This window comes from Fusarium sambucinum, chromosome II (genome assembly GCF_050947815.1).
Source record: "Fusarium sambucinum isolate potato_lamoka chromosome II, whole genome shotgun sequence".
NCBI classification, from domain to species: Eukaryota; Fungi; Ascomycota; class Sordariomycetes; order Hypocreales; family Nectriaceae; genus Fusarium; species Fusarium sambucinum.
In genome coordinates, this window is record NC_139293.1 from 6,390,361 (window position 1) to 6,411,910 (window position 21,550).

At 49.0% G+C, this 21,550-nt stretch overlaps 5 protein-coding genes across 5 annotated transcripts; 2 read left to right on the top strand and 3 right to left on the bottom strand.

Annotated features, from left to right (window-relative positions):
- Window positions 1–4,649: 4,649 nt before the first annotated feature.
- FSST1_009079 (uncharacterized protein) lies at window positions 4,650–7,352 on the top strand (the record flags this gene model as incomplete). The annotated part of the gene is made up of 1 exon (XM_083226023.1): window positions 4,650–7,352. One exon carries the CDS (start codon window positions 4,650–4,652, stop codon window positions 7,350–7,352), a length of 2,703 nt encoding a protein of 900 aa, XP_083085040.1.
- Window positions 7,353–8,159: 807 nt separating this feature from the next.
- On the bottom strand, window positions 8,160–10,190 carry FSST1_009080 (acyl--CoA ligase; the record flags this gene model as incomplete). The annotated part of the gene is made up of 7 exons (XM_083226024.1): window positions 8,160–8,492; window positions 8,547–8,881; window positions 8,929–9,189; window positions 9,240–9,399; window positions 9,453–9,818; window positions 9,869–10,101; window positions 10,151–10,190. 7 exons carry the CDS (start codon window positions 10,188–10,190, stop codon window positions 8,160–8,162), a joined length of 1,728 nt encoding a protein of 575 aa, XP_083085041.1.
- Window positions 10,191–11,747: 1,557 nt separating this feature from the next.
- On the bottom strand, window positions 11,748–13,389 carry FSST1_009081 (aspartic peptidase domain-containing protein; the record flags this gene model as incomplete). Its single annotated transcript, XM_083226025.1, has 3 exons — window positions 11,748–12,017; window positions 12,070–13,145; window positions 13,194–13,389. 3 exons carry the CDS (start codon window positions 13,387–13,389, stop codon window positions 11,748–11,750), a joined length of 1,542 nt encoding a protein of 513 aa, XP_083085042.1.
- A 1,418-nt stretch (window positions 13,390–14,807) lies between these two features.
- Window positions 14,808–15,960, bottom strand: FSST1_009082 (ATP synthase complex assembly protein ATP12; the record flags this gene model as incomplete). Its single annotated transcript, XM_083226026.1, has 2 exons — window positions 14,808–15,604; window positions 15,660–15,960. 2 exons carry the CDS (start codon window positions 15,958–15,960, stop codon window positions 14,808–14,810), a joined length of 1,098 nt encoding a protein of 365 aa, XP_083085043.1.
- Window positions 15,961–16,809: 849 nt separating this feature from the next.
- Window positions 16,810–19,777, top strand: FSST1_009083 (coatomer subunit gamma; the record flags this gene model as incomplete). The annotated part of the gene is made up of 5 exons (XM_083226027.1): window positions 16,810–16,885; window positions 16,946–17,256; window positions 17,315–18,632; window positions 18,682–19,494; window positions 19,545–19,777. 5 exons carry the CDS (start codon window positions 16,810–16,812, stop codon window positions 19,775–19,777), a joined length of 2,751 nt encoding a protein of 916 aa, XP_083085044.1.
- Between the last annotated feature and the right edge of the window lie 1,773 nt (window positions 19,778–21,550).

Below are 21,550 nucleotides of genomic sequence, written 5' to 3' on the forward strand. Positions count from 1 at the left end.
TCCATAGCGCAACTTGTTCAGTTTCCATGCTTTCCTTAGATCATATCGATTCGCTCGGTTTATTGTCTTTACTATTGTTACCGGCATTTACATGCGATTGGCTGTCCAAGAGTCACCACACACGCCATTTGGGTACTGGTTCCTTCTCTGTCACGATGTTTCGTATATAAAACGTCAAAGAAAAGAAAGCATTCATAAAAGACCAGTGCTCATCTTTAAAAACTCAAGATTTGATGAAAGGACTGTGCGAAAAGAAAACTCTGTGCTCAAGCCATGATACCCGTTAATGAAACTGGCCCTGGCCAAGTCGGGTTCTTTTGAAGGACTGGCAGAAGCAGCGTAAGCCGTATTAGGCGATTGCAAAGATCTCGCAACGATTTCCAAGACCGTCAATGGAGATCATCAGTCCGAAGCATGCCATCCGCAAAACTTGCCTCTTTGATGCACAGACAGGTCCAAGAACATATCTTCGATCGTGCTAGCCATTGTCTTGTGGACATACAAACGGCTAATTAATAAATCCCACCACTCAGGTCGAGGCTTCTTTGTATGCTTCAATATCCAACTCCTGGTATCTGCTACTCCGAGAGGCAGCCCGTCGGCCAACGATCGACTTCAAGCTCGCAAGACCAAAATAGTGTCTCCTCCGGTCGGTAGCTTGTCATCGGGAGATAAATCCAGGCACAGTTACCATATCTGTACTCTGTACCCTGCTTGACTTCACGGTCCAGACTAGGTGTAAATACGGATAAACATTCTCCTAAAAGGTTTAAAAGTTCCTGGTAAAAGACAAATTAAATTTGGGGACCCATGCGGGTTCCAAGGGGTTGAAAAGGATATTGTACTCTATACCAACTGAAATGTAACGATAGACACGACAAGGGTTGGCCTGGTCCACGGTTTTATGGCCACCTCCATGGCTCTAGCTCCAGTAGAGAGCTTGAGCTGTGAGGCGAGTCAGCTGGTGGTCCGGGCAAGCACTTAATGAAACCACCAAGGCCAAAAGAATTACACTGAATATGACGATCAGTGGAGATGTCGGTGCGACTTGGATCGACCCAAAAAATAGCAAGTCCACTGCTTAATCGATCGTGGATGAGGTGACTGACGATCAGCAAATAAACTATGGAGTGGTGAGAATAATTCTATTTCCACTCAGCTGAATATGTATCCCATGGCGACTCATCAGAATCGATTCCCGACTTCAAGACCGTATCTTTGGCAAGGTGGGTGAAAGGCACAGCAACCGCCTCAACGGAATGATAACCACCGTTTGGGTAACTTGATCTAAGAAAGAAAGAACAAAACCCATCACGGAATGTGCCATATCAGGTTTTAACCACGACCGCTATGGCCGCAACTCGAAACACGGAACGACAAAAGAGAAAGAGACGCCAAGGGGTTCTTAGAGCTTCTGGCTAATCCCAGCCGACCCCGGGCACACGTTGTAACGCTGCATCGTTCCATGTCCAGGGGTCTTCAGGACATTCCTGAAAATTCGAAAATGGCTCGATATTTTCCGTGAAGCTAGACTAGCCGTCAGGCGACATAACGTGGCAAGCGGAGCAAGCCTTGTAGTCAAAACGAAACAACGGCTGCGGTGTTCTAATACCGGCATAAGATCTTTCATATTATCGGGATGGTTAGCGGCTGCTTCATGTTAACCAAAGCCAGAGATCAACAGTGATGTCAAGATATCCGACAGGAGATTGCCCATTTAGGAAAGGCGGCCCATCCCGGAGAAATTATGTACTAAAAACGGACCCAAAGTGTCAACTCATAGCGCGCGGGAGGCTAAACAAGCAATCAATAGTTCCTTCAGTGCCCTGACGCGAACGAGAGTGCGAGTTGAAGATTGCTTTTGTTATGTATCAGGTAGAAAGAGCATAACCCAGTGACACATCTTGCAGATCTAAAAGGCCGCACACGAGCTGAGCCATCTTATACCCCAGCTTCAGGTGGGAGACAAACTGCTGTTCCGACTGGTTCCTCAAGTCTTTCTATTTTCCTGTTCCGAGTTCTAATCGATGATAACGCAGATCAACATATGCAGCGCACTTTTCTAAGTAAGCATAGTTTCAAGGCTGCTGGTATTAAGTTTGTTAGTGTCCCTGCACGTCTCAAAATATGCCTCAAACAGTTGTTGCGCAAATGTTAAGGAATATCGCGTGTATAAACTTCCAGAGTTATTTTATGACGTATAGACCGATTCCTAGTAATAGACATACCTACGATGGCTTGTAATCATGTCTATATCCAGCTTAATAGCATTGCTACCCGGGACTACTTACTGCGTACCGAGCAACGTGATTATAGATCACGTAAAAACTAGAAGCAATCGGTTCAAACAAAATTTCCAAGCTGAAAAGGTATAGGGTATTGTGTGCAACACAACGGCCCAAAACAGGTTGAGAGACGAATAGAGATATTGTAAGGCTGGATGACATGGGCGTTGTATCAGATTCGCAGCTCAGTAGGCGATGATTGGCTGCCCTGATGATGAAACCGACTAGGGCGTCCTGGTCCTGAGACACTGTTGGCGTCAAGCGGATGGACTGGTCGATCTGGTGCTAAGACAACGAAGCTGTGGCGGCACCCTGCAGCGTTGTCACTTTGGCCATGGTAATCGAGAGCCAATGATACTGTCTGACAAAGATGGGTTTTAATTTCTGATTGTAAGCGCTGTATTTTTGATAAGCGTCAAGCCATAGATGAATTAGTGATGGATGGGTAGGTAAACCAAATGGTAACTGCTCCGATGGAAAGGAGCTTTGTGACCAAATCACTCGAGTAGTTACATAGTATCCGTCAATCTGAAGATGCCAAGCCTTCTTTGGCCGTGATAGCCAGACTCTCTACTCTGTATAGCGTGATATGTTCGGTGGAAGCGGTGGGTATGTGGACTGCTCTATGACGCTGCCAGTCCTATCCTTTGGTACGAACCCAGTGTACATACAAGGGACGTCTTGCAATTTCCTTAAGGTAGTAACCCGCATATGAGCTCAGGTTGTTAGGGTGACCTAGTCAGTATCTCCGAAGGCCTGTTGAAGATCCATGGAGAGTGATGGTGCCTGTTATTTTTAGCATTGGTATTAGAGCCAAATACTTGAAGTGTTGTTGTATCTTGGCATTGGGTATGAAAGACACTGATTGACGATAAGGACAGACGAGTCAATATCTTTCAACCGCTACCACTGTTTGACACTATTCTTGGCACTTCTCTCGCCTGCAAATACCATCAGTGGCTCGCAGTGGCTTTCTCGGGGAAAAGCATCCATAGGTTGAGTGATTCTGGCCCCTGTAATAGTAGAGATTCCCACCTGGACAACCGCTTAAGAGCGTTGCAGCGCGATTGGCGGATAGCTGGAGGTTCCTGCAGCTTCTAGGACGATGGAAGAACCATGCTAGTGGCGGATCTCCACTTCCAGGGGTAATTCTTAATGAAGTCTACTAAGGTGGCGGAGCGTTTCATTCACCAGTTGCACTTGCCCATTCACAGAGCATGATGACACCCAAGCCAAAAGACGGTAGTCGCGGAAGGAGCGACATGCCAATGAAGGAAAGGTGCAGGAAACACTCACAGCAGGGGCAAAATATCCCCCTTTTGAAGTACCTGACTTTGCAACCGCCACATGATCCGTTTATTGACTCGATTCGATGCGGACTTTTGCTGTGAATCCAAAAGCAAGCCTCATGGCGTGCGAATAATTCTTCCATAACGAATTGCCCCGCAATCAGATTAAACGCCCACAGAACTCTAGAGGCGCCCAGCTGAGCAAATCGGAACAGGCACGTGCAGTAGTGTCTCGGAATTTTTAGACACAATATGCATAACCGTTTATCACAATGTATTGGCCATTCACATGTACAATGCGGCCTCTTGATGCCGAAGTTAGACCAGCTGAAAGGGCCCAATCAAGCATAAACAAAGAGTTATGTCAAACTTTCTAAGAATATCACATCAATAACAAGGACCCCTCTCATCAGTCCATCCAGAGCCAACCTGAGAGAGATACACACCCCTGACGATACTTAGAAGCAAGCTAACAAGCCAACAGATCATTGGGTGTCCACCCGAGCCGCTGTTGAGGTTCCCTGCCGGTGGAGCCATATCTGAGGCCAGGGCCCCTGCAACGACAATGACCCTGCTACTCGTCCCTGAGCCGCTCTGGGACTGCGAACCGCTTTAACGACACCAAGTCGGACAGCTTTGACGATGGATGGAACTCTGGATCCTAGGAAGGCCCCTAACCGACGCTCTACCTGACCTGAATGCCTACAAGGGGTTCCCATCGTCGCTTCTATCCCCACCAGCATTGCATGGATCACCAAAGGGGACATCCACGTTTGGCACCAGATGCCGGAACGTCCTTTGCGTTCTCCAGTTCTCCTGCTCGGCCGTTGTAAAGGTCAAGTTGACTGAGTTGTGGATTGGTATATAGATGCATCCCATTCCCGCACATATCGACTCTTTCTTTTCGACACCACTCACCTTCTTCTTTTCCCTTTTTCTTTACATCAAGCTTCTCTTTTCGGTGTCAAAGTCATTCGTTTCCTTTGACTCCATTTTCTAATTTCTGTTTTTCATACAATACACTCGCTACATATACCACTAGTTATTATTACCAAACCCCGATAAATCATTCACCATGAAGGCCAACTTTGCCCTTCTGGCTCTCACTGCCGGCCAGGTCTCCGCTCACTGGGGTAACTGGAAGGAAGCCCCCAAGTACACCCCTCCTCAGGCTATCGACAACAAGTGTGAGGACAACCAGAAGAAGGGCTGGCAGTGGGATGACCTCCAGCTCGGCCAGTTCGAGAAGTACAACGACTGGGATTTCAAGGGCTGGTCCTGTGGAACCGATAAGTCGAAGCGCGATCTCTCTGGCCGACACTTTGGCAAGTCTATCTTTGCCGACTGTGGTGGTAAGAAGGAGGAGGCTCCCTCGTTCGGATGCGGTGCCGGCAGCAAGCAGAAGGAGTTCTCTCTCCACAAGTTCCACGTGAAGCCCGAGTTCGACTGTCGTCTCGAGTTCCACTACGACATGCCTGACGGCTCTATTTGCAAGCACCAGGCCGACTGTTCCAAGGACGGTACCGACGTCTACAACACCCAGTGTGGTGGCGCCAAGAAGGTTCACTTCGTCTACCCCGAGCAGCCCAACAAGCCCAAGGACAAGTGCCGAGTTGAGATTCCTCAGATCGATTTCAACTGTGAGAAGCCCTCTTTCCCCAAGTACCCCAAGCCATCTTCCCCCCCCACCGACGACAAGACCAAGACCATCCCCAGCGGTGAGAACACCCAGACCGTTCCTGCTGAGGAGCAGACCACTGAGGTCACTTCTCCCGCTGAGACCACCTCTGTCCCTTACGGTGACAACACTGAGACTGTCCCTGCTGGCGAGGAGACCAAGACCGTCCCCGCTGGCGAGAACACCGAGACCGTCCCTGCTGGTGAGGAGACCACCGCGCCTGTTGCCGACAACACCGAGTCTGTTCCCGCTGAGGAGACCAAGACTGTCCCTGCCGGTGAGCAGACCACTGACTTCTCCTCTCCTGGCGAGACCACCTCCGCTCCTGTAGCCGACAACACTGAGTCTATCCCCTACGGCGATAACACCAAGACTGTCCCCGCTGGTGAGAACACTGAGACCGTCCCCGCCGGTGAGGAGACCAAGACCGTCCCCGCCGGTGAGGAGACCAAGACCGTCCCTGCTGGTGAGGAGACTACCGCTCCTGTTGCCGACAACACCGAGTCTGTCCCCTACGGCGATAACACCAAGACTGTCCCTGCTGGTGACAAGACCACCGATGTCACTTCTCCTTTCGAGACCACCTCTGCCCCTGTTGGTGAGGAGACCCAAACTCTCCCCGCTGGCGAGAACACCGAGACCGTCCCCGCTGGTGACAACACTGAGACTGTCCCCGCCGGCGACAACACCAAGACCGTCCCTGCCGGTGAGGAGACCACTGTCCCTGTTGCCGACAGCACCGAGACCGTCCCTGCCGGTGAGACTTTTGTCAAGACCACTGTGTACGACAGCACCTCCACCATCTACACCACCGACGTCAAGACCATCACTTCTTGCGGCCCTGAGGTCACCAACTGCCCCGCCACCGCTGGTACTCCCGTTGTTGTTACCGAGACCATTGCCATCTCCACCACCATCTGCCCTGTCACCGAGACCCTCACTGGCGACAAGCCCGCTGGTACCAAGCCCGCTGGCGAGAAGCCCACTGGTGACAAGCCTGTCGAGGGTGGTGACAAGCCCAGCTACACTGCTCCCGCTGGCGAGAAGCCCACTGGTGACAAGCCTGTCGAGGGTGGTGACAAGCCCAGTTACACTGCTCCCGCCGGCGAGAAGCCCGCCAAGACCACTGAGGGCTCTTCTCCCAACGCTACCACCGATGTCCCTGAGGAGGTTACCACTATCGTCACCAGCTACGACAGCGTCTCCACCGTCTACAAGACTGAGGTCAAGACCATTACCTCTTGCGGCCCTGAGGTCACCAACTGCCCTGTCACCGCTGGCAAGCCTGCTGTTGTTACCGAGACTGTCGCCGTCTCTACCACTCTCTACCCTGTCATCGAGACCGTTACCCACAAGGCTCCCAAGCCCGTCGAGACTGGTTCTGATGAGAAGCCCGTGACTCCCGAGGCTCCCAAGGACGGTTACGAGGTTCCCGATGTTGTCCCCAGCTGCTTGAACACCTTCCTTGACCTCGTTGAGGACTGCAAGGATAACACCGACGCTGCCTGCTACTGCCCCTCCAAGGACTTTGTCGACAACGTCTTCCAGTGCCTGTACGCCCACGCTGAGAACGACGATACCGTTGCCCAGGCTGTTTCCTTCTTCCAGGGTATCTGCGCTCCTTACGTCGAGAAGAACCCAGGTATCGCCACTGGTGCCGACTCTGTCACTGAGCACATCACCGTTACTGGTACCACCATCATCACCTCTGCCCACTACACCACTGTCGTCGTTGCTACTACCATCACTGAGCCTTGTGTCACCGATGGTTCTACCATCGAGGGATCCTCCACCGTCAAGACCATTGAGACTGAGATTGTCGTTCCCGAGGTTGGCTTCACTGACGGCCCTGGTGGCAACGGTCCTATCCCTGCCCAGACTGTCCCCGCTGATGTCCCCGCTGCCGGTACTGAGGCTCCTGCCGCCCCCGGTTACGAGGCTCCCGGCGCTGGTGAGACTCTCATCACCAACAAGCCCGTTGTCGGTACTGGTGGTCTTCCCGCCCCTACCGCTACCCCTGGCGTTCCCGTGACTGCTGGTGCCGCTCGCAACGGCATGGGCATCGCCGCCGCCATTCTGGCTGTTGCCATTGCCCTGTAAGGGTCATGCATTCTGCACAATTCTGTTTTTCCTTGTTTATAGATTAGGTCTTAGTACCTGAGGCGGGACCTGTATGTCAATGTATGTTACCGCAATCGAGATCTTTCTAGCTTCCAGGGAAGTTAGGAAGTGTATCCAAACATGTATCATTCTCACGATCCTTACGAAATATGCTTTGGTGGACTTGGTGCTTGCCGGACCATCTTGTGACATTAAGTCTAGAGGTCGAAGAAAACATTAAAAAAGAAAAAGAGCAAGGGAAGTTACCAGTCGAGCCGAGATGCATACGCAGCACATACCCGCTGGCTGGTTGTAATGTTAATATTGACTTATTTATTCTAAATCGATTCCTTCTGCTCCATTCATGACTGGTGATGTGTGAAATGTGACTATAAAATGACTTCAACGTACCCTTGCAGTATTGAGCTTTCTACATATGAACGCATCCAAACAGATAGATATTGTAGACAGCTACCTAACTGCTCCTGACAGACGAGGAGCACGAACATAAGCCCGATCAACAGTCGTTCTTCATTCATTACTCGTTCATAAACTATACCAAAATTCTGCGTGTTGGTGTTGAACGTATCGTAGTTATACTTTACGTCAAGTGTTTTCACCCTTTGAATCATTAGAAGACTTCAGTTTTTACTACCATTAACACACTAAGTTAACTTGTTACATTGGCCAACATGTTCATATCTGTGTCCTACTCCAAATGTGTAACGTATCTCAAATTACAGGGTATAAGAGAGTACACGCTATCTGACATTTATCCCAAAGACCTCGGAACGCTTAAATAAGCATCTACAGCTTGGCACCCTTCTCCTTCCTAGCCTGCTTCTCACGGTCTCGTAGCAAGCGCCTCAGGATCTTACCACTGGGGCTCTTGGGAATCACGTCGATGAATTCGATACCGCCCTTCAACCACTTGTGTCGGGCCTTGTGCTCTTCGACATGCTTATTGATGCTCTGAGTTACCTCATCGTCCGACTTGCCCTTGGCTTGGGGTGCCTTGACGACAAATGCCTTTGGGACTTCGCCAGCGCGGAGATCGGGGACTTGGATAACGGCACAGTCGTCTACGAGAGGGTGGGTGAGCAAATGGGCCTCGAGCTCTGCAGGCGCGACTTGGTGACCCTATTTCAGCGTGTCAACAACATAGTTCAAGACATGGAAAAGTGGAATGTTTACCTTGACTTTGATGAGCTCCTTGATACGATCAACAACAACAAAATGCTCTGTGCCTTTTGGCGATTTTCGTACAATAACCTCATCGCCTGTTCTCATCCAGCGACCGTCATCATGGTGCACGAATGTCTCTGCCGTAGCCTTTGCATTGTTGAGATAGCCGAGGACGATGGTGGGACCTTGAACATAAAGTTCTCCGGGCTTGTTGTATTCCGTAACTTCTTTGCCCTCTGCATCAATGATCTTTGCTTTCAGACCTGGCAGGAGAGTTCCAGAAGAGCCAGGATCAATGTCGAGTTCGCTTGTTGAGGTCACGACAGGAGAAGTTTCAGTGAGACCTAGAGAGTCAGTTACAAGTTAGGGGTTAAGGAAGCGGGTTTTATACCGTAGCCTTGGCAGATGTTCCAGCTGGGCCAGTGTTTGTTCAAATCGAGCGTCGTTTCCTTTCCAAGAGGCGCAGCACCGCTGAAGATGAAACGCACGGAGCTGAGGTCGTACTTTTGACACTCGGCGTAACTGCTCATCATTTGGATAAAGATAGGCGGGACAAGGGCCATTTGCTGAATCTTGAAACGCTGGATAGCAGAAAGAAGAAGCTTGAGATCAAACTTGGGAAGGATGATTGTCTCATCACCATTGTAGATACCTTGACTCTATGTCAGTGATTGGAAAGCAGATGTAAGAACTGTTACTTACCGTAGTGGGCGACCGGGACTAAGCCGTAGATGTGACTCAATGGCAAAAGGCCAAGCTGGATCTGGGCGTCTACACCGGCGGCTTTGCGGCCTTCTTCATTCTGGACTGTCGCTTGGAGGACATTCGCAATGACATTGCGATGGGTAATTTGAACGGCTTTCTACAATCGCATGAGTGAATTGCCCATGGTTCAAATGTGAGACTAAGACTTACTGGTAAGCCAGAGGTCCCGCTACTGTAACATAAATACGCAACTTGCCTCTCACCTTGACCCTTGATCCAATCCAAGGGCTTCAGCTCAGGCGCGTCTTTACCCTCTGCGACCAAATCGTCGATTGTCTTGAAAGGTTGCTTACTCTCAGCCCCAGGAACGGGTAGGAGAAAGATGCGATCTTCAGGAATGCCGGCGGCTTTTGCTGCTTGAAGAGCGACTTCGAGAAGGGGAACGCAGGTAAACAGTGCGTTGGCGCCAGAAGATCGAAGTTGATGCTCAAGTTCAGGTGCAGAATAAGCGGCGCTGGCAGGTGTGACAATACCATTGAGACGATGGACAGCATGGGTCATGGTAATGTAGTCAATCTTTGCAATGTCAGTTTGTAAGCTGGTACAATAGGCGAAGTTACACAAACCGTATTGACAGAGTACAGCGCTATGACTCTGTCCCACTCGCTGCCCTCACGAATATCATATCCTAGACGTTTGGCGAGAGCGCGCGCGAGAAGCTTCTGGCGCTCAATGACTTCTGCGGTGTTGTATGTTCTGCCAGAGACACATGTAAAGGGATTCCTGGATCGGGAGTGAGGTTTGCGGACACCATCTTCTCTGAAAACAAACTCCGGGACGGTGACAGAGTCTGGGGGATCTAAGAAGTGTGAGTAAACAGGGTGGGATTTGAGTCAGGGGGGCGTTACCAAATGGGAGCTTAACAGAGGAGGGCGGGTAGAAGACCATTGTGAATAAGTGAGACTAGGAGTTGAAGAGTATGAGAGTAAAAGATATGAACTGGAAAGAGGAAAATGTGACGGCAAGAGCTGAAATATGTACGGGAGTAGGTTACAACAGTAGGCTAGACTACTCCGTTGGACTGAATCATGCTGTACTATGACCTCGGGGTGTCACTTTAAATCTGGGGAAGGCCTAATTTAGCGTGATTCCGTTTTCTCCACACTGATATCAGGGTAGAAGAATCTTGGCTGTGATGCTAAAAGCCATGGTTCAGTCGCCAATCACGATAGTGGCATTTTGGAGGCTTGTTTCGTCTTAGCTAATAAGGAGCGAGCTATACAATCACAAGACCACTTGAGGCTCTTATAGAGTGGTAGGTTAGTTCATGAGTTACCATTCCCATCAAGAGCTAGGTTCGCTTCTGCGGTGTAGCTAGAGAATGGGGAAGTGGACCAACGGCAGGTAACTAATGAAGCTTGGTCATGTCAATTAATGCCGATACCTCGGTCCAAGGTTAGAACTGCACCCAATATTTCCGCTCATTCCGCACGTCGATCGAAAACGGTCTTTGATGAGATAGCAAAAGATAAGAGTGGTTCATTGAGATAAAACAGACTCATATGGTAACCTTTTTCATGGCCAGGGTAACAAAGCAAGTGGCCGTTTATAAAGGATTTATTCTTGTTCAAGACTGTGCCTCGCGTCAAATTGGCCTACCACCTTTGTGTCTTCTTTAGTATCGCGTCCATTTTATGTAGGAGTCTGATTAATAGACGTTTTATACACACAAGGTTTCATTAATCATCACGGTTCAATTAAACTCGCATAAGCTTACATTGCGCGTTTTGTCGCCCTGTACTATCTGCCAGTCACAGGAGGGTTGATCACCTAAGAGGGATCAAAAGGTGAGATTTAAGCGTACTACTAATGTTTATCAGATCTTTGATCGTCTTCCAAGCCATGTTATGCTTGATACGTTATCACTCCTTTATTTATACGAGTAGTTTAGCGATCCACGACAATGCAAACATAACGCCTTGCTTATATTTCCACTTTCACTGATTCTACCAATGAGAATGATTGTGGATTTGTCGAGGCCTCACTATATGAGCCACAAGATGTGTTGGCCCAATGATCAAATCTCAAACAGTTTATTTAAAGACAATTCTCCGAAAATGTCTCGATCAATGCGCTTCCACGCTGCCGCTCATATGTCGTGCACGAGTGACGACGGACAGAAAACGTCATACCGAGTGGTCTAAGCCACATGGTGTGTAGCGATTGCATGTCATGTATGAGGGACACATACATTTCGGAACAAAGGTGAATATGCACACCCAATCGGTAGCATACGGTGCTTATGCATGAGAGTGCCATGTTGTCTAATATGAACAACTGAAACAAGGCAGATCTCATAGCATTCATAACCACAGACCCAACAGCCAAAGTACAGAGGAAACGACGCCAGTGCATAGGGTCGTACAGACACTAAATTCGGTCTATCAATTCAAATCATAATATGTCAAAATGTCGTCAAAATATGTACAATCATATCCCCATATTCTAAACCAAGTTCAGGCCCAGAGCAAAACCACCAACCACAGCAAACACCCAGCCCAGGGGCGTGGGCTGCCATGCGGCGTTATCATCATCGCCGTCGCCGTCGCCACCTGCGCCAGAGGTGACGGTGACGGTTGGACGCTCGCTAAAGGTTTGCGTTGTCACGACGCCTGTTACACAATCGCGGGCGACGAAGTCGGGACACGAGGTGACGGTGTAAGTTGTTGTGTACGCCCCGGTAGGGAATGAGTTCCCTGTGCGAGTAGCACCGCCCTGTAAAGTTTATCAGTACTATAGATTCGTAGTGTCGCGTCCTGTGACTTACACGTCCGGTGGCTGTGATATCAGAGCTCTTACACTTGCCCGTCTCACTAGGCACAGCGTCAGAGCCGGAACCAACAGCAACAATATCCTCATCGCCGCAATCTGCAGCCTGGGCAAGATGGATCTTCTCATTATCCCAATCGAAAACAAAGTATCCAGCACGTAAAACAGAGTCTCCCAGAATTTGCTGGTCAGTGGTTGGGACAAGACCAATATAGCATGATCCAGGACCTAGCTCAAGGATAAAGTCACTGAGAGCAACCTTGATAACCTTGTTTCCAAAGCCAAAATCAACAGTAGCATCGATGTCCCGGTTTTGGCAGTCAGTCGTGTAGAAGCCCTCGCCATCGTTTTGAGCACCGAGTTCCTCCAAGATAGGCCGTGCGACAGACATGTGCATACGGGAAAGTGTTGTTCCGGAGTCGAGCATGACGTTCGAGTCAGATCTCGAAACACGAATGTTGGAAGTTCTGCCGTTGATTGTCACTCCGAGACTGTCCAATCTAGTGGCAAGACGGTATTCACCGCCTTCACCTCTGATAATATCGACAGTTTCCAGCTCGCCAATGTACTTGCTGCGGTCAATGCCGCCGTATATAAGAGCTCCCTCGGTATCGTCGGAATGTCGCAGATCCAGGGCAAAGACGCGGCTGTTGATCAGGCCCTGGTCAGCCATCGAGGTGAGCAACAAACTGTAAGGTTCATTGCCATCATACCCTCCTCTCAAGTCTGGCGCCAAGCCCAATATGCCAGCATGTACATTGCCTTCGAGTAAAACACCGAAAGTTTGGTTGTATAAATCTACCCCTTCAGAAAATCGAATCAAATCGCTATAGTATGTGACAGAAACAGAGGTTTGCGTTGTTTCATCAGATGCATCACCATAGTTAAGCGTCTCGCCGCCGAAGGGGCCGATAGGTGGTGTATCTGACTTGTCGGGATCATATTGGCCAAAGGCAAGACATTGACGATACTGAAGACTTGACTGCGCTTCCTGGCAATCAGGATTAACCCATAGTTCGTTCGATCCGGTATCGAGTAGGACAGTGACTTTTTGGGGAGGAGTTCCGATCTCGACTATATCATCTTGTTAGAGGGGTAAATATAATATAATCAACAACGTACTGTCTGTAGTATAAAAGAAATCCTTATTTTCTAGTCGCACTGCAATAGCCTCGTCTGAATCTTGTCGCTTGTCGTGCTGCTTATTCTTTGATCTTTCGGTGGTGCCAACGCGCATCGACAGGTAGCTCCCAGCGTTAACGTAGGTAGCGAATACAGCTACGGCTATATTTGTCGTACTTATCGTCGTCCACCTCATTTTTGCAAATATATGACGGTGCACCTATAAAGTGAATGTGCAAATGCAAAAGGAAATGCTCAGAAGGAGCGCAGCGCCCGTCTTTAAACAAGCACGACGTAGGTTGAATGGCTGTTGATCGTTAGTGGCGTTTCTCCCGCCCCCCAGCTGGGCTGAATTAGTCCTGGTCGGTCTGCCAAGGCATAGCCCAGGATCTGGTCTTTGGTGCTACATAATCTGGTCGAATACGGTACGGCTGAGTCTAGGTGATTGACGTAGTCTATGGATTCTGGACCTGCATACCGTGGCGTCAGGGGACTTTCACTCTCTTTGCTGTGTCTGAGTTGATCGTAAGATGGTCATGGCGAGACAAACATACAATGTCGGTGATTAACATTCATGACAATGCCTTTCAGTACTTGGTCCAAAAGCGTCATTTCAAGGCATCACCCTTGTCTCACTACAGCGCAACCCGTTCAGCTTGGATTATTCATCCCAACCTACTCCGCCCCCCTAGTCAACAAGCTAACCAGTCCAGGTAAACCATCTGGGGGTCACAAGAGACATGGGTGACCAGTTCAAGTTGTCTTGGCTATGATTCAGCTTTAAAATCCCCATTCAAAGGGCATTTCAACACTAGAGGGGGCTTGCGCGGCCTTTTCTTACATGGGATGATGTCTTTGATATCTCGATTGGGATTAGGCTTGCTACCCGTGGCAATCCCGTCCTTTGGCGGCGTACGACGGTGAAGGCGTTATTTTTGAAATGAAGAGGCTTGAGGGAATACGATATGTTTGGCTGACAACGAATCATACAGCAGTGAAACGTTGAATGAAATAACGTGTGAAACCATTGGATGTTGGTGCAATGGAATATTCATTTATCAATCCAAGGTCACTAGGTAGCGTTACTTTGTCTGGTGGTTGCAACGACACAGTAACTTTATCTTGATCACCAGCCGTGAGTTAATCTTTGCCCACTTTAACTTTGTCTCTGGTCATCCCAGCATGCCATCTCTCAGATCCCTCTCAATTGGCCATCCTCTCGATGAAAACAAGTGCGGCTGTTTAAGTTTGATTAACTACGACACTTAGACTCAGCTGGAAACGAGACGGTACAGGGTATGGCAAGGATTTAAATAAACAATATTAAAATTTAAATGGTAGCAAACAACAATGACATAAACATCATCACCATCTTTGTGTTACGTCAGAATTAATTATTTAATAGTTCACGATGCGCGTTCAGTTCCGTCCAAGGCGTTGAAGTTCATATACGTTGTATTCAAAATTACGACACCTGACTGCCGGATATAAGACAAAAGAAACCATTCCGGAACTGTTCCGTACGTTACGATCATCAAGATTTATTCTATTGTACATGTCATTTTATTCTACAAGCCAATCCAGCCCATGTATACTCCATTTTATACTTTAATCTTAAGCCTTGCCCGTTCCAGAAATCAACAGGACAACACTGCCCAGCTGTCTTCTCACATCCTCCTTGTTAACGTCATGAGTATCCTCAACCTCTCCCCACTGCATGGTCTGCCAATTAACCTCGAGACTGGTAGCAACAGCGGCCTCCTCAATGCCAAACTTATTGCCAGTGTTCAGACTGCCCTTGCCCACTGAACCTTCGCTCCACTCTGCGACGAACCTCGCAGCAGCGAGCAGACTTTTGCCAGCTAATGCAGCCCGCTCAAGTCCCGCAATCTCGAAAGCATCGAGGCCGACAATCCAACCTTGGATGATTTCACGGACTCCGGGGGCTTGTGACTGAGGTAAGAGGGAGTGTCCGTCCAGAACGGGTTTGATAGTGATGCCTGGCCAGACATGGGTTGTGAGAAAAGACACAAGATCGTCAGCGGTACGCTTTTGTACGTCTCGTAGTGATTCTCCAGCTTCGTTTTTAAGGTCATACTCTCCGGCAGGAGGGTTCCAGCAGAGGATTGAGTCGGTGTCGAGGTATCGTAGCAATACAGTGGCAATTGAACTTCGGATCTCTGAAATATCAGAACCGGGGGCGTTGTCAGCCTCGGCAATGTCGAGAGCTCGGCAGGCAAGGCTTGTAAGTGGGATCAAGTGATGTCTGGTAGCATCTTGAGCCGAAGTCAAGAGGTCCCATTCGAGAGCGAGGGCGGAGGCAAGGTCGGGCTTTGTGATAGGGATTCGAACAATCGCTTTCGTAGAGGGGTGTCTCAAAGGTCGAGTATCAAGGAAGACTTGAAGAGCGCCTGATCTCATGGTTAGTATATGCGATAGTGGCGGGGTTCAATGACAATTACTTACCATCCACTTCCTGAACAGTAACATCTTTCCAGAACCGCTTCTTCAAAGCACCGCCGGCCTTTCCGCCACTAGCAGTTCGAAGCTCCTTGGCATTCTTGAGCATCTCGGCCTGCCTTCTTCTCCTGGCGACTCGCTGGTGAACATCTTGGGCTTGAATTGGAGGCTCTGGAGGAGGGCCCGTGCCTACAACCGGAGCGACATTGGCGGCCTTGACAACAGTCGAGTGAATCGGACGGACAAACGCTGGGCGCTGAACGAGTCGAGGTGCAATGCGCAGCGGCAATCGAGTTACAGAACTCATCTCGGGCGACAAATTGGGTTGTGGAACGGAGTTGAGGGAGTCAAGCTGGAAGGGTTCAAAGATCAAAGATGCGAGCCGGAAAATTGGGTCCGGCTGATGAAGTTCAAAGTGGGTGGATTCTGTTCTGCAGGGTCGACATGATGTCACTTTGGTCTTTATATAAGAAGAAAGGCAGTGATCATCATTAGTTTTAGTATTTTAGATAGTATATTGATACAGACAGAGTGTGTATAAGTATGGAGGCATTGGATTCTACCGCTGAATTAGTAAAGCGATGCATTGCTTTGACAGTTTGTTGCTGTCAAGGTACCTGGATTAAAGAATCCCTGGGGAAGTGGATCAGTACATGAAACGATTCAACATTAACATTAAGTCTGTAAACGAACAAGAAAAAACCTCAAAGCAATTGTTACATATCCTGTATTGTATTATTTACCATGGCATATAAGAGCTCTTGGGCAGGCGAGGCTATTTGGGTGTCTCTGTCGGTGAACAAACAAGCTTGAGAAGTACATTGATGCGGGTACTTGAAGCTACGATGCTCCATTCTCCAGCAGATCAGCATACAGCTAGTATTTCGCATGAGGCAAGTATAATGATACAAACCAAAAGAATAAGTATCAAGTTTGATCTTGTCTTTGGATAAAATCTTTTCAATTTTTATAACTGATGTAGCTGAATACGACAAATTGACACGAATCACTCCGATAAGGGGCTGATAACGTCACGTGATGAGGCACCAATCCCTGAAGCGTAACTGCGACGTGGTGATTCTATCTTAGGAGCGTTTCGACCGCAACCTCAAGTCTCCCTCGACCAAACCTTTAACCAACAACCCAATTGCCCAACATGAGTTACGGCAAGAAGGATGAAGACGCTGACCTCGGGTTGGTCAAGGTGGACAGAACCCAAGTTTTCCAAGAAGGTCCGTCTCTTACAATTGCCTTGCACTTCCCCTCCACAGTCAAGCTAAATAGTTGAACAGCACGACTCTTCAACAGCTCCCCTATCCAGCCTCGACGATGTCGCATTCTCCTCACAAAGATCGCTCTCCTTCTCTACACCGGGGAGAAGTTCCCTACGAACGAAGCTACAACCCTCTTCTTTGGTATCTCCAAGCTCTTCCAGAACAAGGATGCTAGTCTCCGACAGATGGTCCACCTTGTTATCAAGGAGCTTGCCAACTCGGCCGAGGATATTATTATGGTTACTAGCACGATTATGAAGGATACTGGAGGCAGCACCGATACAATCTACCGACCCAATGCTATCCGTGCGCTCTGCCGCATTATCGATGTAGGTGGCTTTGCTTGGAGGTACACCGACACCCCTGGATGCTGACAATGTTGAAAAGGCCACGACCGTCCAATCGATCGAACGAGTTATGAAGACTGCAATTGTCGACAAGAACCCCTCCGTATCTTCGGCCGCCCTGGTTTCATCCTACCACCTCCTCCCGATCGCAAAGGATGTCGTACGACGATGGCAGAGCGAGACACAGGAGGCTGCTGCGTCTAATAAGTCCTCTGGTGGTTTCTCCCTCGGTTTCTCCACATCCAGCAGCCAGGTCCCTATGAACCACTCGACCATGTCGCAATACCACGCTGTTGGTCTTTTGTACCAAATGCGCATGCACGACCGAATGGCACTGGTCAAGATGGTCCAGCAATTCGGAGCTCCTGGTGCTCTTAAGAGCCCTGCTGCTATTGTTATGCTGGTTCGACTTGCCGCACAGCTCGCCGAGGAGGACGCTTCATTGAGGAAGCCCATGATGCAGCTTCTTGATGGCTGGCTGCGACACAAGAGCGAAATGGTCAACTTTGAAGCTGCAAAGGCCATCTGCGATATGCGAGACGTTACCGACGCTGAGGTGTCGCAAGCTGTCCATGTCCTTCAACTCTTCCTGACCTCTCCCCGCGCCGTCACCAAGTTTGCCGCTCTCCGGATCCTCCACAACTTCGCCAGCTTCAAGCCAAACGCTGTCAACCCCTGCAACCCTGATATCGAGCTCCTCATCTCCAACAGCAACCGATCTATCGCTACTTTCGCCATCACCACGCTACTCAAGACTGGTAACGAGGCCAGCGTCGACCGTCTAATGAAGCAGATCTCAACCTTCATGTCCGAAATCACCGACGAGTTCAAGATTACAATCGTTGAAGCTATCCGAACACTTTGTCTCAAGTTCCCTAGCAAGCAGGCTGGTATGCTTACCTTCCTCAGTGGTATCCTGCGTGACGAGGGTGGTTATGAGTTTAAGAGGGCTGTTGTGGAGAGCATGTTTGATTTGATCAAGTTCGTTCCCGACTCCAAGGAGGATGCGCTTGCCCACCTTTGCGAATTTATCGAGGATTGCGAGTTCACCAAACTGGCTGTCCGAATCCTCCACCTTATTGGTTTGGAAGGTCCCAAGACTGCTCAGCCCACCAAGTACATCCGATACATTTATAACCGAGTGGTTCTCGAGAACGCCATTGTCCGAGCTGCTGCCGTCACCGCGCTTGCCAAGTTTGGCGTTGGCCAGAAAGACCCTGATGTCAAGAGCAGTGTTCGAGTTCTCCTTACCCGATGCTTGGATGATGTTGATGATGAAGTTCGTGACCGTGCTGCTCTCAACCTCAAGCTCATGAACGAGGAGGATGACGAGATGGCCGTTCGATTCGTCAAGAATGGTAAGAAACAATAACCCCTACAGACAAACCATTACTAATGCAGCTATAGAAAACATGTTCTCTCTCCCCTACTTCGAGCAGCAGCTCGTTATGTACGTCACCTCGGACGATGCGTCTGCTTTCGACAGCCCCTTCGACATCTCCAAGATTCCCGTGGTTACCCGGGAGCAGGCTGATGCCGAGGATCGATCTAAGAAGCTGATTGCCACTACTCCTACCCTCAAGGCCCCCAAGGTTGGCCCTACCAAGGCCACAGGTGCCGAGGCCGTTGCGACTGCCTCTGCTCAGGCTCAAAAGTACGCTCAGGAGCTTATGGAGATTCCCGAGATGCAGGAGTTTGGCAGTGTGCTCAAGTCTTCGCCTCTTATCGAGCTTACCGAGGCCGAGACCGAGTACGTTGTTTCTCTGGTCAAGCATATCTTCAAGGAGCATGTTGTTCTCCAATACGAGGTCAAGAACACCTTACCCGACACCGTCCTCGAGAACGTCTCAATCGTCGCCACCCCTGCTGATGACGAGGAACTCGAGGAGGTCTTCATCATCCAGGCTGAGAAGCTCTCAACTGATGAGCCCGGTAAGGTCTACGTGGCCTTCAAGAAGATTGGCGGCGAGGCTTCTCTGCCCATCTCCACCTTCAGCAACGTTCTCAAGTTCACCAGCAAGGAGATTGACCCCTCAACGGGCGAACCTGAAGACACTGGCTACGATGATGAATATGAGGTGGCCGAGTTTGACCTTTCCGGCAGCGACTACGTGATCCCCACATTTGCCGGTAACTTTAGCCATATCTGGGAGCAGATTGGCGCTTCTGGCGAGGAGGTGACAGAAACACTCCAACTGAGTGGTATGGAGAGCATCGCAGGTACGTTGATCACTGAAACTATGAAAAACCCAGTACTTACCAACTCGCAGATGCTACGGAGCAACTTACAAAGGCTTTGTCTCTGCAGCCACTGGAGGGTACCGATGTACCCGTCAACCAGACCACTCACACACTCAAGCTTCTGGGCAAGACAGTTGGCGGAGGCCGCGTGATTGCCAACGTGAGAATGGCGTACTCATCAAAAACAGGTGTCACGACAAAGATCACGGTGCGAAGCGAGGAGGAGAATGTGGCTGGCCTAGTTATCGCGTCAGTCGCTTAAAGATGAGAAGCAAAGCCGGCGTTGAAAGGATAATGATGTATCGAAAGCTTTGTCTCGGGTTTTAGAACACACCGTACAAGTGTGGCGAGTAATGTGATTATTTACGATTCATTTCTCTTGTCACACAACAAGTGTGGTGGTTGGTCCAAGGCTCGCAAAAAGTGAAGAGAGGGGATGTATATTCTTTGGTTGGGTAGACGGAAGCGATGAAGGTATAAGAGCATGTTTTTATCGAAGCACGGTTATTATAACCATGAGATTTGTTGCAAAAAGATGGAATTTTGTCAAATTTGCGTGAGAATGATGTGATATAAGGTGTGTAAGTGAAGCTAGGCCTTTGAGTAACAGCAATCAGACATCGTTGTTTCAAGGAATAAGAGAGGAGTCTTATGTATCTCGATGAACGTCATGTTTGTAAGTGTTTGCTTGAAGCTTGATATTGTTTGTAATGTTGCGGGGAAAGTGACCGGGCCAAGATGCACTATATAATACAAAGAGAGCACCGCGTCTTCAACTCAAATGAATGTTTGTGCTCTGTTCTGGCATTCAGTGGGTTTGTTACTCAATCACTCATGCTGTATGCTGTTGGTTCCCCTCAATCATTACTACGGCTTGAGAACCTCATATCACAGGGAAGTAAGAACATGCATTGAGAGCATGCTAGGTAGCGAACTTGATGACATCGAAGATATGCACGTCCTTGTGATAGTAGCTCAGATTGCTCGAGAAATTGTATGGGATAGGGCAGTGGTGTGTATCATGAGGCAGTAAACAGTTTGAAGTTGGAAGCACAAATAACTGGATGATGCGTCCCTTTGACTTTGTAACCATGATTACATGTACCCATTTATTTCTTGAATACCATTGTTAATTGAGATCAATGGCAAACAACCTCCAATGTGTAGCCTCTATAAGTTAACTCAACTGCATCGACATGGCCAATGGCTTCGCCAGCCTCCTGTCGTGCATCATGCTTGGTCGCCTTGTTACATTCACAAGAATCCGGATCAGAGAAACCTATGGAACCCTCACACGCTCGCCTTATGTTGCAGATTGCGATGCTGTGCTCGAGTATTTCTCGTGACAAACCTGCGGGAACGACACTACCCGCCATCTCATCTACCTGGCAAGATTGTACGACAAGGTCAGTACTTATACAATAAGACAGTAAGGAGAACAAGGTAATGAAGAACAATTACAGAACCTGATCTAAGGAGAAGACTTAGAGGATCATTCGTACTAGCAATGGCTGGGTACTTTGGCGTTGCCTTGATCCCTGTTCTGAAAATGTGTAAGTATATTCTACACACTCTTTGGTGCGAAAATCGGACTGCATTGAGAGAATTGTTCCCGAACACACACTATACTCAAAGTCTAGAGCTTCAATTCATCGTCCGACTCACCACATCGATACGAAGATGTATCATTTCCAAATTCTTTTCGCCCAGGGTCTAGTACATTAATATATCAAGGGTGGTTCCATGGTGAGAAATCGAGTACTGATGCGACCACTGCAGGGCTCTTCTAGAAGGCGACTCAGCAGTCCTGACTGTCGGGTCTGCCTGGCTATCTGCGCCCCAGGTTAGGTTAGCGAGTCCGAATGAAAGAGATTCCGGCTTCAAGCCCGATGTAGTAACGATGATGATGGCCGAGGTGGTTCTTGCTTCCACCGCTGGTCGGAAGACTGTCATATAAGTAGGTTTGACCTGGTTTGACAAAAGAGAAGACATGCTTACAGCAAAACACGCATCGCTTTCCAAACAAGGGACCAAC